Consider the following 13,402-nt stretch of genomic DNA (forward strand, 5'->3'; position numbering starts at 1 on the left):
AGTGTGTGTGTGTGTGTGTGTATACAAGCGTGTGCATGTGAACAGCAAAATGCTCTTTGCACTCACTCCAGCAAGCAGCGCCTCGACTCACCGCCTACAAGGGGGAGGCACAAGCCAGCCCTGTTTGCAACAGCAGCTGTCTGCTCGGGGCACAGAAGCAGCAGTGCTGCCCATAAATCTAGTCACTGTAGCAGCCGCTCCCAATCTCCCGGGACATCTGATGGCCTATTTGCCTAACTGCCTTCCCCTTCACTCACCATCTGTAGAGAGGAGCCACGCAGCTCTTCTAGAGTCCCTTCCTTCCCTGCCGTTGGTTTGCACAGCTATAGACACAGAGCTATTCAGCCTCGGTGATGACTTTCCATACTTTTCTAGCCTTGATCGTATCCTCACCCACACTAAATTCAGCCCGGCACCCAGATCTAGGAACCTTTCCCGCTAAACTAAAGGCTGTCAAACTTTTTAAAGCATGACACAATACATCTTCCATCTCCACCCTGTACCACACATGTACCACATCACGGTACTCACTCTTTCTACCTGGGGTATACTGTGATCTCATCCATGGTGATCTACTTCCTTAATAGTGGTCACAACCCTTAAACTAATTTCACGACTCCCTGAAGAGTCATGGCCTACAGTGTCAAAAATAGTTAGGGGCAAGGATGGCTGGAATCCCAGGGCCTGTGTCTCTTGCAGGAATGATTTCTGGTGCAACTTTCTCCCAGAGAGTTCCACGTGTAAGCAGCAAGAAACAACTGTGGGCTCCAGCCCAGAAAGGGGTGATGCAGAGGTCTCCTCCGTCAACAGGACCACAGGGCAAAGTAATCACGAAGCCCAGAGTCAGTGGAACTCCTCATGGCTTCTCTCTCTCTCATGGCTGCCCTCATGGCTCGTATGAACTGGCGGCACCTGGCCTTGGGCTTTTCATCTGCCACTTTGGAACTGAGTCATTTTGGGGCAGTCGCTTAAACTCTCTGAGCCTCTGTTTCTCCATCTGCAAATTGAAGATTGCTTTTGCAATTAGAGGGTTTACTGGCATCCCCTAATGCTTGACACATATCATTCATCACCTGTTGTTCCCCAGTGTGACTTTAACCAGTTTCCCCCCAATGTAGAGCACAGGAGATCAGAGGACTGTATTCTAATTTTTTTTCCATTCAGTATACAGACAGGTCTGAGGGTTAGTCCAGTGAATAAGTCATGGCAAGTGCTTTCTGATGGAGGAAGTAGAGATGCAGGTCTGGGAAGTAAAACTTTTAGGAAAAATTCGATAATTAATCAGGACATTTCTTAATTTCTCTTATGAACCAAAAACTACACATTTATTAAAAATATCTATCTTCTATGGACATAAGTAAGGAACGTCTGGCTACTGGAGCCCCCGTTTCTAGTAAGGTCTTCCTCCACTGGGGAGCTCCACATGCCTCTGGATGTAGCATCGAACAGCTGTGGCCCTTAAGAGGGAGGAGAGGCTCGGAGGCTTCCATTCGACCAGTCAGTGGTGGACAAGGCTCACCCAGAACAACTCCACGAGAACACACGCGTGGGCTCATCCGCAAGGGATGTTTTCTGAATTCCCTCCATCGCCATCCCAAAAGGCCAACCCAGTGCAGTAACATTTCAGGTCCCGGAAGTGAGGGATGGTTCGAATCAGGCCATGGTGGGGGTCAAGAGGAGAAGGAGAGGGGAGATGAAGAGGAGGAGAGGGAAGAGGCAGCAGAGAGGGGGTGGGAGGCGCGGGGCAGGGAGGAGGGTTGCGGGAAGAAATAGCGTTTGTAATAGGATCATCCACCACCTGCCAGGCCGTGTGTGAGGGTTATTCCTGATCCTCATATGACCTCGTCAGAATGGTGTTAATACCCCTCTATTAGGAGATGAAGCCTTGGCGACACTCACACACCGAAGGCCATACAACTACTATATGGCAAGGTCAGGATTTGAACCCAGATGCGTTTGACCCCCATGGTGTGGCCTTTTCCACTGCGTTCATCTGCCTCCCAGAGATGGATTTCCCCTACCATAGTGACTCCTAATATTTTGGAAAGGTTGCCACCAATATTCCGACTTCTTTAATAATTCCTCGGAGATCATCTGCCCATGAGTTCACCTCCGTATAATGTAACCCCAAGCTCCTCTGAGCACACCATGGGCTCCAAAGGTGCTCCTTTCATAGCAAATACCAATACTGCAAATGGCTTAACCTAGTATTATAAACCTGAGTGGTTACACAGGTATTCATGACAATAAAAGAGAGGGGAAAAAAAAAACATTTGTGTACAGTATTAAAATACATTGATTCAATATAGATTTTTATTTTGCAGACTTTCTTGGTGTATTTGCCATTAATCTTCTGGGACCATTTAGCTTATTTACTCCAGGAATTTTGCTGTTTATCTAATGGTATGAAACATTTAATTAAAAGAGCTATCTGCTTGCCGCTGATGCTCTGAGCATGGAAACTGAGCCGTGTCTCATGAGGATATGGTATCTGTTATTAGGTGTTTCCAAGTCAGAGAAGGTCAGTCAAATTATTAGTGGTTCTAATTAGTTTTCCCACAAGCAGTCATGTTATTAGACCCCAAACTAGGTAGCAAGGGATTTTTTTTCCCCCTTACTATTGAAAATAGCAACAAAAAGTAAAATAAGCTGCCAGCTACTTTCTTGGAGAATCTTCTCATCCAGAACACGGTTCCCCACAGCTTCCAGTGTACCTCCAGTCACTTATTCTAGGAATCGTGCATTTGCTCCCATGGTGTGCTGGAATCCCATAACAGTGCCTTGCATCTGTAGAGGATTTTACGGGCTACGGGTCACATTCACATTTGCAGCCTCCTTTCATCCTGACCACAACGATAAGTCCCAAATTTTCAGAGAGGAACTAGGAGGCCCACAAGGTTACACAACAGTAAAGGCATCTCCCAGCTAGTATGTGGCAGAGAGGCAAAGCAGCCCAGCTTTCCTGACTCTGGAGTGTAGGGCTTTCTCTGCTGCCCCCCGGATGCCACATGCTCTACGTGAGCCAAGGAACTGGGTAAGCATGATTTATTAAGGAAGGGCTCCAGGAGAAACCAGGAAGGACATGGGGGAAGAAGTGGGGGAAGGTGAGGAAGCCTACCAAGGGCGTGATTACGGGCCAAGCCTCAGCCTCCGCCGGATCCTGCAGGGAGCTCTGGAGAGTCAGCTGCACCTCTGAGTGTGCCTAGAAGCAACAGAGCAGCTGGCTCTGTACGCTCACACGGGTTAGTCATTGGTTACAGGCTACTGCAAGATTCGGGGGACATAACAACGTCCAGGAATTTACCATTTCAGTGCCCGCAGTGTAATCATCCTCTGAAGATCCTGCTATGAACCTTGTCAGCAAAGGTGAGGCTGGGCACACGGAACTGGGAAAGGGATCCTAGGAGCCCCAGGTGGGATGCTGCAGCATCCAACACCCCATGCATTTCTCGTTCAATCAACAAGTGTGCACTGAGCATCCACTAAGTGCCAGGTAACCCTGCCATCGCCTCCCCCAAGTCAATTTTAATCTCATTACTTTTATCTCCTTTACAGCACTTATTCTTGCCTGGAATTTTTCTTCTCTGTTACACTTACTTGTGTGCTGTTTATTTCTTCCGACTGGAATTTAAGTTTCATGGGAGCTGCCAAATTCACCACGGTGACCAGGAAGACTCTCCTAAGAGGAGATGGTTTCCCTAAAACCTGATAGTCACGGAGGAACCCATCATGAGCATAAAGGGGGAAGAACATTCCAGGCAGAGGACATGGCAAGTGCAAGGGCACTGTGGTGGAAATACACTTGGAGTGTCTAAGGAACCGAGAGGGGCCTCGGCAGAGAGGGAGGGGACACGTGGGGATGGGCCAGATACTACAGAGCTTTTGTCACCGTGACACAGAGAGCAGCATTTACCCAAGTGGCATTTACAAGGGGAAGCCATCAGAGAGGCCAACCACTCACAAGGTTGGTGGCGCTTTTTTGATGGTGACTCACCCCAACCCCTCACCATCTCTCCCAGGACAGGCCTCTCTGTACCTCTTTCAAAAACCGTGTAAGTCACGGATAAGCTGTTAAGGCTTTCCACGGCCTGATTTTCTATTCAGCAGTCTGTGGATGAATGCCGAAAGGATATATGTAGATTTATGCCGACGAAACATGATAGTGAGATTTTATAGACAAATTATCCCCGCACACAAGACAGAAAAGCTGCCGTCCCGCTGCTGAGCTTACCGAGTCAGGGTTTGTTTCCTGAAACTAAAATTTCAATAGGAGGATGCACCCAGTTTACCTCTTTTCTTCCATGTGCATTTCTGAATAGCTCCTCACACCCTGCAACCCTCCTTACATAGCAGAGGGGAGACAGCAGGTGTTAACACTCCCGTCTCCCCCATGTGGGAAGCACAGCCTCAGGAGGGAGGACTGGAGGTGTGTCTGAGTAAAAGGAACTGGTGGGAAATGAAAACTCTCTCTGCTCCTTTTGCGTCCCTTGAAGAAATTTCGGGTGAATCGGGAGATTGGGAGTGCTGGTGATGGGGCTGATTGGCTACATAGTAAAAAAGAGTTGTCGGTTTTGTGTGTGGGTAGGGCTTAGAGACAACTTTTGTTTTCAAGTCAGAGATAAAGAATCCAAGGCATGGAGTATATAAGAGACTCATAAAAGTCACAGAACTAGGAGGTACCTACAGCTGAGAGCATCCCACTTCACCCCAAGTTTCTCCTGATCCCAGGCTCAGGGAGCAACATCAACATCATATACTCCTCGACACGATGAGCTCCAGTCTAAGCTGTAACACGAGTCACAGGCCTCAGTAAGCATCACCAACACAATCATATAAATAAGGGAAATGACCACCAGGGGAAACTATGCTTCCAAATTAGATCTGGACTCTTGCAGACTTTGGAGAGCTTAAGCTTACGCTTGGTTTTTGAAACTTTTAGAAATATGCCCATTTGACTTAAGAGGAAAAAAAAAATCCTCTGGCTTTGTGCTTTAGGGTTGATGACTTTGGACGGTAAGAGCCTGATTTACTTCCTCTGAGGGGAGAACATTTGAGATCCACCCCTCAGGCAGAGGTGAAAGCAAAGTGACCTTACCTTTTTGTCACTGAGGCCAGTCACTTGGTCCACAAACTCCTCCTGGATCATGAAAGCAGCCAGATTGGCCGTGTAGCTGGCCAGGAATATGACAGCAAAAAAGGCCCACACGGACACCATGATCTTGCTGGTGGTCCCTTTAGGATTCTGGACAGGCACGGAGTTGTTGAACACCAGGCCCCAAAGGAGCCATATAGCTTTTCCAATCGTAAAAGAAGGCCCATGGGGTGCTGCCAATGACAGAAAGGACATTCTCAGCACTTCTCCAAAATGCACACTTGTGAGTGTTTGATACCCTGCAGTGGCTCCAGCAGCATTGAAGGCTGCCAGAAGATGGACTTATATCACAGTGTGTCCCATCACTGCCCCAGAACCACAACCACAACGCGTCCTTTTTTCTTTAAAAATGTGCATTCTTCCCATATTTCTATACACCTGGCTTTTTGCCACATTTCTTTGGGTTTTTTTTTTTTTTTTTTTTTGGATCATACTTATAAAAAATTTATTCTGCCTTTTAACTGGACAGTTTAATCCATTGAAACTTAAAGTAATCAGTGATAAAGAAGAATTTCTGCCATTTTCTATTTGTTTTGGATGTATCTTTGTTGTTGTTTTTCATTTCTTCCACTAGTGCCTTATTTGTGTTTATTTGATTCTTTTTTTTTTTTTTAAAGCTCTTTATTGGAGTTGAATTGTTTTACACCCTTGGGCCAGTTTCTGCTGTACAACAAAGTGAATCAGCTGTATTTATGCCACATTTCTTAAAAGAAAAAGAAATAAAGCAAGGAAGAGGGAGGGGGGAGGGAGGGAGGAAGGAAGAAAGAAAAAGAAAGACAGAGAGAAAAAAGAGAAAGAAAGAAAGAAAGAAAGAAAGAAAGAAAGAAAGAAAGAAAGAAAGAGAAAGAGAGAGAGAAAGAAAGAAAGAAAGAAAGAGAGAGAGAGAGAGAGAGAGAGAGAAAGAAAGAAAGAAAGAAAGAAAGAAAGAAAGAAAGAAAGAAAGAAAGAAAGAAAGAAAAAAAGAAAGAAGGAAAGAAGGAAGGAAGGAAGGAGGAAGGAAGAAAAAGGGAGGGAGGGAGGGAGGAAGGAAGGAAGAGAAAATGGTTATGCAAAATGTGGGTTTGAATTAAAAGTAGTGTCATGACCTATTCTAAATGTGGATTTGATTTCCATTTGGGGGGAGCAGAGCCTTACAAAAATATATGCGTGGGGGCTGCTTCTGTAACCATTGAATGTGCTATTGTATAAGAACCATGCAATTCAGAGGGACTGATGTTTGATATTCTAATCTGATTGTCCCTAGCAATGGCTCCTGTTCAAATTCAGATGCAAGATGTGCACAATGTAGGAATTAAACTAAACTAAAACACTCTCCAAATGGAGACATTAAGTAACAGAACAATAGAGCTTAATTCTTCTAACACTTCACAGATGGAAGACATTTGGCTGCAGGGTCATGGAAAATGAACTCTGATATCACAGCACTTTTTCTCCCTCGGCGTATTCTTAAGATTCTTAAGTGTTCCTTAACTAAAGAGGCAGAACAATATGCCAGAATTTATTGGGGAGGGGAATGTGCCGGCTGTAAAACACACATGTTAGAGCTTTCAAGTCTGTTTTCGCAGAAGGGAAAAAATCAATTTATGCCCTCATTTCATGGGAAAAATGGTCTTCCTTTAACAGAAGGTTAATTTTTATGTCGTGTAAGTAAATGAAGATATGAAAAAATGATCTACTTAGACTTCAGTTGGCAATGCACGAGGAGTGGGCAATAAATAAAGCGGCAGAAGTGAACCCAGATTGATGGAAGGTATGAAGTTCTGGGCAGAGAGCCTAGTTGGGAAGCAAGCTTACTGCACATGGGAGGCCAAACGCAGGCTATCGCAACACGCAGAATATCCATATACAACACATTAAAGAGAAGGCAACTAATTCTATTTCTCTCAATCTCAAGCTCCCCTCTTTCTCTTTGCCTAGTTTTGTGATCTTCTGGGCTTATTCCCAAGAGGCTGAGAACGCTTAGTAGAAAATAATTAGAGTCAATCCAGTCAAGCTCATGAACTGCTTCATTTTATTGCATGTTGATAAGAAGTGACAGCTATTTGGGAATCAGAAATGAGCAGTTGCAAGGGAGCTGTCCAAGACATTTGGGAATCCCTGATTCATAAATACCATTCCTCGGTCATATCATTTTCCCCATAAAGGACAATGAAAGGTAACAGAAAACTCTTTTGTGCAAGGAAATAAGTAGCTGTCATTTCCTGAGAATTTCTACATGCAGATAAGCAGAAAACCAAACACCTCCAGGTAACGGAAGGGCTGGGGAGCATGCATGCTAGGTTTGTTCCTCTGCAACAGCATGTGCTTCAGCCAAAGCAGAAATCATGGCACATGATGGCCTTTGGATAGTTTTTTTCTCTTCCAAGATATATTTCAAATGTCTTGCTTATCTCATCTTCATTACCTCCACCAAGTCCAAACCTCTGTAACTCTTTCTCTTGGAAAAGTGTACCACCTTCCTTAACTGGTCTCCCTCCTTCTGCATCACCTTGATAGATAATGACTTTTACAGATAGAAAGTGACCTTTCCACTCTGTACAAGTTTGTATTCTGCCTCTTCCCTGCCACCGTATTTTGAAGAAAATCTGAAATGCCTACTATAGTCAATAACCTATCCCTCTGACTTCATCTTATACCACTGTCTACCTCACTTACATCTTTTCTGTTTCTTGAGCATGCCAAGATCTATCCCATACCAAAGCCTTTGTGTCTGCTGTTTCCTCTGCATGAAATGCTTTTCCTTCAGCTTTTTCATGGGACTGAATCCTTCTCATCCTTCAGGTCTCAACGCAAGCATCATCTCTTCCTAACGTCCTTCTCTGCTTGACCATCATATTTAAGACACGTCCATATCCCATCACTTCACTTTGTTTTTTTCTTCCTTTTTCCTGAGATTTATTACAATCCATGATTATTCATGTGTTTACATGTTGTCTCCACATCTAAATTCTCAGTTCCCCCAGGCTCAGGAAGTCTCCATCCAATTTACCACATTATCCCCCTGCTCCAGTACCTGGCACTCAATGAATATTCATCCAATAAATGCATGAATTCACAAACAACACAAACTCTGATTTCCCAAACATCAAAATCGTACTACTCTCCTGCAGTGTGATCACTCGTAGAAAACTGCCTCAGAACACACTCTGTTGGAAAGCTTCTTACCTGCTAGTTATATTACCCATTTAGTGAAAGCTGGCAAGGCTCCCACTTAAACACAACACGATTATTTACGTCATTTTCACTATTTTTGGTTGATAGGAGGTTGCTTCTGTGGTAATCACCACTCTTCAATGGTTAAGAAGAAGTGGGAGGATTTCAATAAAACTACGTTCCTAATAGATCCCCGTGACCTGTAGGCTTTTTCCTATATTGAATCTTCCAAGCAAAAAGAACATACGGCAAATTAAAGTGGCTTGTTTTTGAATAATTGTACCTTGAAGGTCTGCTGTCTTCCACCATCTGAAGTCATTCCTCAGGAATGAGGCTTGGTCCTGGCACCCTTCTGATACCATCTATTTAGAATGTGTTGTGCATTGAGAAAAATTCACTCAAAATTGTGTAACGTGTTTATGTATATGGCCCATGTGGGAGCCTCTTAATAAGTTATAGCCAATGAATGCATCCCAGTTCAATTTTCTACTTGCTGATTGCCACTTTATCAAGCACAATGCACTAAGGTCAGGCACTGTCAAGAGGAAAAATGTAACTGTTTGGGGAAAATCACCATTTTATCATTATATTTATCATCAAATGAATGCGAGCGTGATTCAGTAGTTCTAAGAATGTTCTTAACCTAGATTCTATAAAACCATTTTCTTTGCATAGACTGAAGTTGAGACTCACTAGCAGTGTTAACATTTCTTTTGATGCACATTTTGAAAATCGCCAGAAAACTTCTTCCAATACACCTCCTCAACAAATATCAGTAGTTTTCACCTAACAACTGTTGACCCCACATTATAGCAACTTAAAATGTCTCATTTTAAAGTTTTCTCTGTCTTTTCAGCTGAAGGGAATAACCCACACGTGCACGGAGTGGCAGGTAATATCGCTGACCCAGCACCATTTATACGATGGTATCGCAACGAAACGTAGGCTCGTGTGTTCTGCATCTGAAATCTTCATGGAAAATAAATTCAACAGCATCAACTTTGAATCGTGCTTACGGAGGTCGTCTCACCTTTCCCTCTGGCTAAGTTTCTGTTGTATCCGACAGGACTGAAGTATTCAAACACGAAGACAGCCATGGCAGACACGATGAGCAGCATCACAAACATCATCACCCAGACGGAGGCGCTGAACGGTTCTGCGGGTACACGGGCCAGAGGGACCAGACACGGTCAGTTAGCTCCGCCCCACGCCCAGGCACAGCAAGCCTAGAGCCCCATCTGCACGCCTGCTGAGAAACCCACTCTGCAGTGGGTCTGATCATTCAAAAGACGCTGGTCATTGTTGGTTCATACATGTAAAGCATCCTCTATTCTACCAAATATTTGAGGTATTTTATAAGAATGCATATAACAGGATAAAAATAGAGACGAGCATAGGACATTTGGCAAATCAGGTCAAGGATAATAAAAAACAAAATAGCACAAGACCAAGGGAGAAAGTTGAAATGCACACAATGAGGCTTCAGAGTCCTATGTAATTACAGAATCATCTGGGGGACCAAAGCTGCAGAGAAACAAGGCTAGACTCCAAGAGTCAACCATAAGGATTCTGCAAAGCAGCGTGAGTTTTATTTTTATTTTCATTTTTATCTTAACGTGCTGGAGGGATGATGTGCAGGGAATTCCAGAGGAAAAGGGAGAATTATAACCTGCTAGAAAGGGATCATAAAATAGTGGGATTGACAGGAATATTGGAAAGTCATAGTCCGCCCCCACTATTCTCACTCTCTCCGTTTCACCTTCTGCTCCAGACAGATGAGATCTCTACAATTTAAAAATCTTGTCAAGGTTTGTCATGGGATTAAACACAACTGAAAAGTCATTTGAGGATATTATATTCACACGATAATTCAATGAAAACACATCACTTAAAGATAGAGGCAATGAAGCAGTAGATGGATAGATGGGTATTTTCCCTAAAACTAGTTTTCAACAGTTCATTTTCATGTGGGTGTCTCAGAAGGGCAGGCTGAGACACAGGGTTCTAAATCTTAGATCACTTTAGAAAGGTAAGAGATATTATGCAAAATAAGTTAACATTTTTATTCAAACTGAGTGAGGATATGAAAGTGAGCTGAATGGAGCCATTTTATCCATGCACGGCATAGATTTGCTAGCAAATCAACAGAGACTAAAATTTAAAAAATGAACATAGCTCCACCTGGTTGCATCATTGGGAAGAAACTGCCTTTGGACACCAATGAACTTAAACCCTTTTCCTCACGAGCAAATATTTTCAAAGAATAAAATATAAGAAGCGCAATAATACCTCTTGAATAGTAGACATTTTATTATTTTTAATTTTTTTTCTAATGAAGCTAGTAGTAATAATAAGGAACTAGGCTGATAGCAGGCCGTCTTTTTTTTTTTTTTTTTTTTTTTTTGGCGCACGGGCTTAGTTGCTCCGCGGCATGTGGGATCTTCCTGGAGCAGGGATTGAACTCATGTCCTCTACATTGGCAGGCGGATTCCCAACCACTGCGCCACCTAGGAAGCCCAGGCCACCTTTTTATTAAAGTCTGTGACTACCTAACACAGCTAGAGGTCATCACAAATTCCAATGAAATGAGCTTAATATATAATAAGAAACTAGTATGTCTGAAGCTTTCACTCTATTGGATCATTTTAAAAACCTGAAAGAATACTTTGTAATGACGTTTTGATAGTGCAAATACTTTAAGAAGCAACAGGTAGCAACACAGCTTACTTGACAAATAACCCAAGATGAGCTCAAAGAAACCTGTGGGACTACAACTGAAATTTATCTTCGTTACATTTAACTTGAGTACAAACAATGTCATGTCCCTGAAATCACGGCAGTTTGGTAATGAAGTGTACCCAGGAGAAAAAAAATGAATAATTAGGAAATTAAAAATTACTTAATATTTAAGAATAGAGATGTTAAGGTAATTCTCTAAGTTGGCTGTGCTGGTGACATAGTGTGTCTTACCCGAGGAGGACCATTGTAATGAGGAAAGGAGCATAGCCATGTAAAGTATTTGGGGGTGTGCTTGCACACTGTATACACATAATAAATGAAATGGAATGGCTGCTTGGTTCTATGGTTAAAGCCAGAATCTGTGGTGGTGGGTGTGGTGGTGTGCCATCTGGGGTCCTGGAAAAGGCATCTTAGTTTAAAACATGCACACGTTAATCTGATAACTCCTTTTCTCCACAGATTATGACGACATTATTAAAAATATTAGGGGAAATCCTTACTGAATTCTCATACTTGCATGCCAGAATCTGTAAGCCTGCAGTGGATTTCACTGGGCACTTGATGTGTCCTAGTGACTAACTGGTCAGAAAATCAGATGGAAACTGATCACGCAACTGATGCCAGATGTTTTCTCACTTCAAAGTGACAACATCTGTCCCCTGACTTGTGAGCACGGCAGAGAGATTCTGCTGTAGTATTCTGGTTTTAGTAAGTTGGGTACCTATGGGTGCCATGAAAGATGGCTATTCCCAGTAGCCACACACACACATACACACACACAACAAAGAAACGGTTAGAACAGTGATGCGCCGCTGTCTAAAATATTTTTAGATAGCTCTGGATTACATCCTCTACTGGCTTAAGACAGATTCAACATCTGCCCATGAAGGAACTTTAATCTAGAAGAGACTCCAGCTCAGCATTTCTTTGGATCAAAGACTCCAACCTGTTTGGAAAGTCTTAAGAATTAACCGAATGGAAACACAGTGAGAGACGTCATCTCTGTCCTTGAAGAGTCCCTGGTTACATTTTTACACAAAAGCTCAGAGGCATTACCTGCAAGTGTTTCCGATGTGAGTTAATGGAGTTTGTGGAGGAGAGAGAATAGGAAATAATGAAGAGCAATGCAATCAGAGTTTGAATGCTTGGCTCTTCCAGATGACTGAGCCAGTGAATGGAAAAATGTAGCTTCGCATGGTTCATTATGACTTTCAAAACCTGCAGATAATGACCGTAAATAAGGGGCTGCACAGTCAATCGAATAGGGATGTAATTTAGTGACTAGAAAAAATATGAAGCCCACTGTGTAAAAACAGCTTTGAAAATAGTTCCCTCTGGCTACATTTTATTTTATTTTATTTTTAAAGATACAGTAGGAAGAGTAGGGGGTGAGGAAAGAGCTTTAGCTAAATATAGCAAAAATACTTGACTTTTATGGAAGTGTTCTAGTAATGCAGATAAGATAAAAATCTAGGGAGACTGGGTGGAAACCAGATTCAGTATTAGTGGCTCATATTGATGAGACAAGTCAATTGATATTTTTTTCCTCTTCGATTGAACTGGACCAAAAGTTCTCTCTAGCTCACTAAGAAGATGAGTGGATATGAAAAGAAATGGATCTCTTTCCATTTCTTCCACAAACTACTTCCTCCAACCGTTTCTTAACCTCCAGGGCCAAAGATCTCTGTTAAAGGGTCCGATAGGGAACGGGGAGAAAAATGGTTAGGAGCGACTAACAAGCGAGAGTATACCCAATAATCATTAACATTCTGCTTGTGTTGTCAATATCAGTAAGCAGTATTTTCCATGATACAGTCAGGCTCCCTGTTAAGATATAGGCGTCATTATCCATATCAGACACTGGCACGAACGGGACATAACGTGGTATGTATTTGTCAAGGTCCACGTTCCTCCAACAAAGGTGACAAAAATTGAAGCGAGTGCGAAAATCAAATCCAGTGAGTGGTAAGGATCTCAACGGCTTAAATGTACTATCAAAAATTAAAAGAGTAAATCCATATGTCTCTGTGAGTAAGGCAGCATCCAAAATCCTGTTAGTCAACATTCACGCAAGAGAACAAAGCACAGGGACTTCCCTGGTGGCACAATGGTTAAGAATCTGCCTGCTAATGCAGGGGACACGGGTTCGAGCCCTGCTCCAGGAAGATCCCACATGCCGCAGAGCAACTAAGCCTGTGAGCCACAACTACTGAGCCCATGGGCTGTAACTACTGAAGCCCACATGCCTAGAGACCGTGCTGCACAGCAAGAGAAGCCACAGCAATAGGAGCCCATGCACCACCGTGAAGATTAGCCCCCGCTCACTGAAACTAGATAAACCCTGTGGGAAGCAAAGAC

The 13,402-nt window shown here is 43.2% G+C and overlaps 1 protein-coding gene across 2 annotated transcripts in view; it reads right to left on the bottom strand.

The window, feature by feature from the left end:
- Positions 1-13,402, bottom strand: part of GRIN2A (glutamate ionotropic receptor NMDA type subunit 2A) — a 383,792-nt gene that overhangs the window by 58,828 nt on the left and 311,562 nt on the right. For both annotated transcript variants that reach the window (XM_057695721.1, XM_057695722.1), the window contains 2 exons: positions 9,336-9,461; positions 5,096-5,325 (listed from right to left, as the gene is read on the bottom strand). In XM_057695721.1, coding sequence (XP_057551704.1) covers positions 5,096-5,325; positions 9,336-9,461 — 356 coding nt within the window. The remainder of the gene's footprint in view (positions 1-5,095; positions 5,326-9,335; positions 9,462-13,402) is intronic.

The sequence above is a fragment of the Hippopotamus amphibius genome, chromosome 9, assembly GCF_030028045.1.
Source record: "Hippopotamus amphibius kiboko isolate mHipAmp2 chromosome 9, mHipAmp2.hap2, whole genome shotgun sequence".
Classification (NCBI taxonomy): Eukaryota; Metazoa; Chordata; class Mammalia; order Artiodactyla; family Hippopotamidae; genus Hippopotamus; species Hippopotamus amphibius.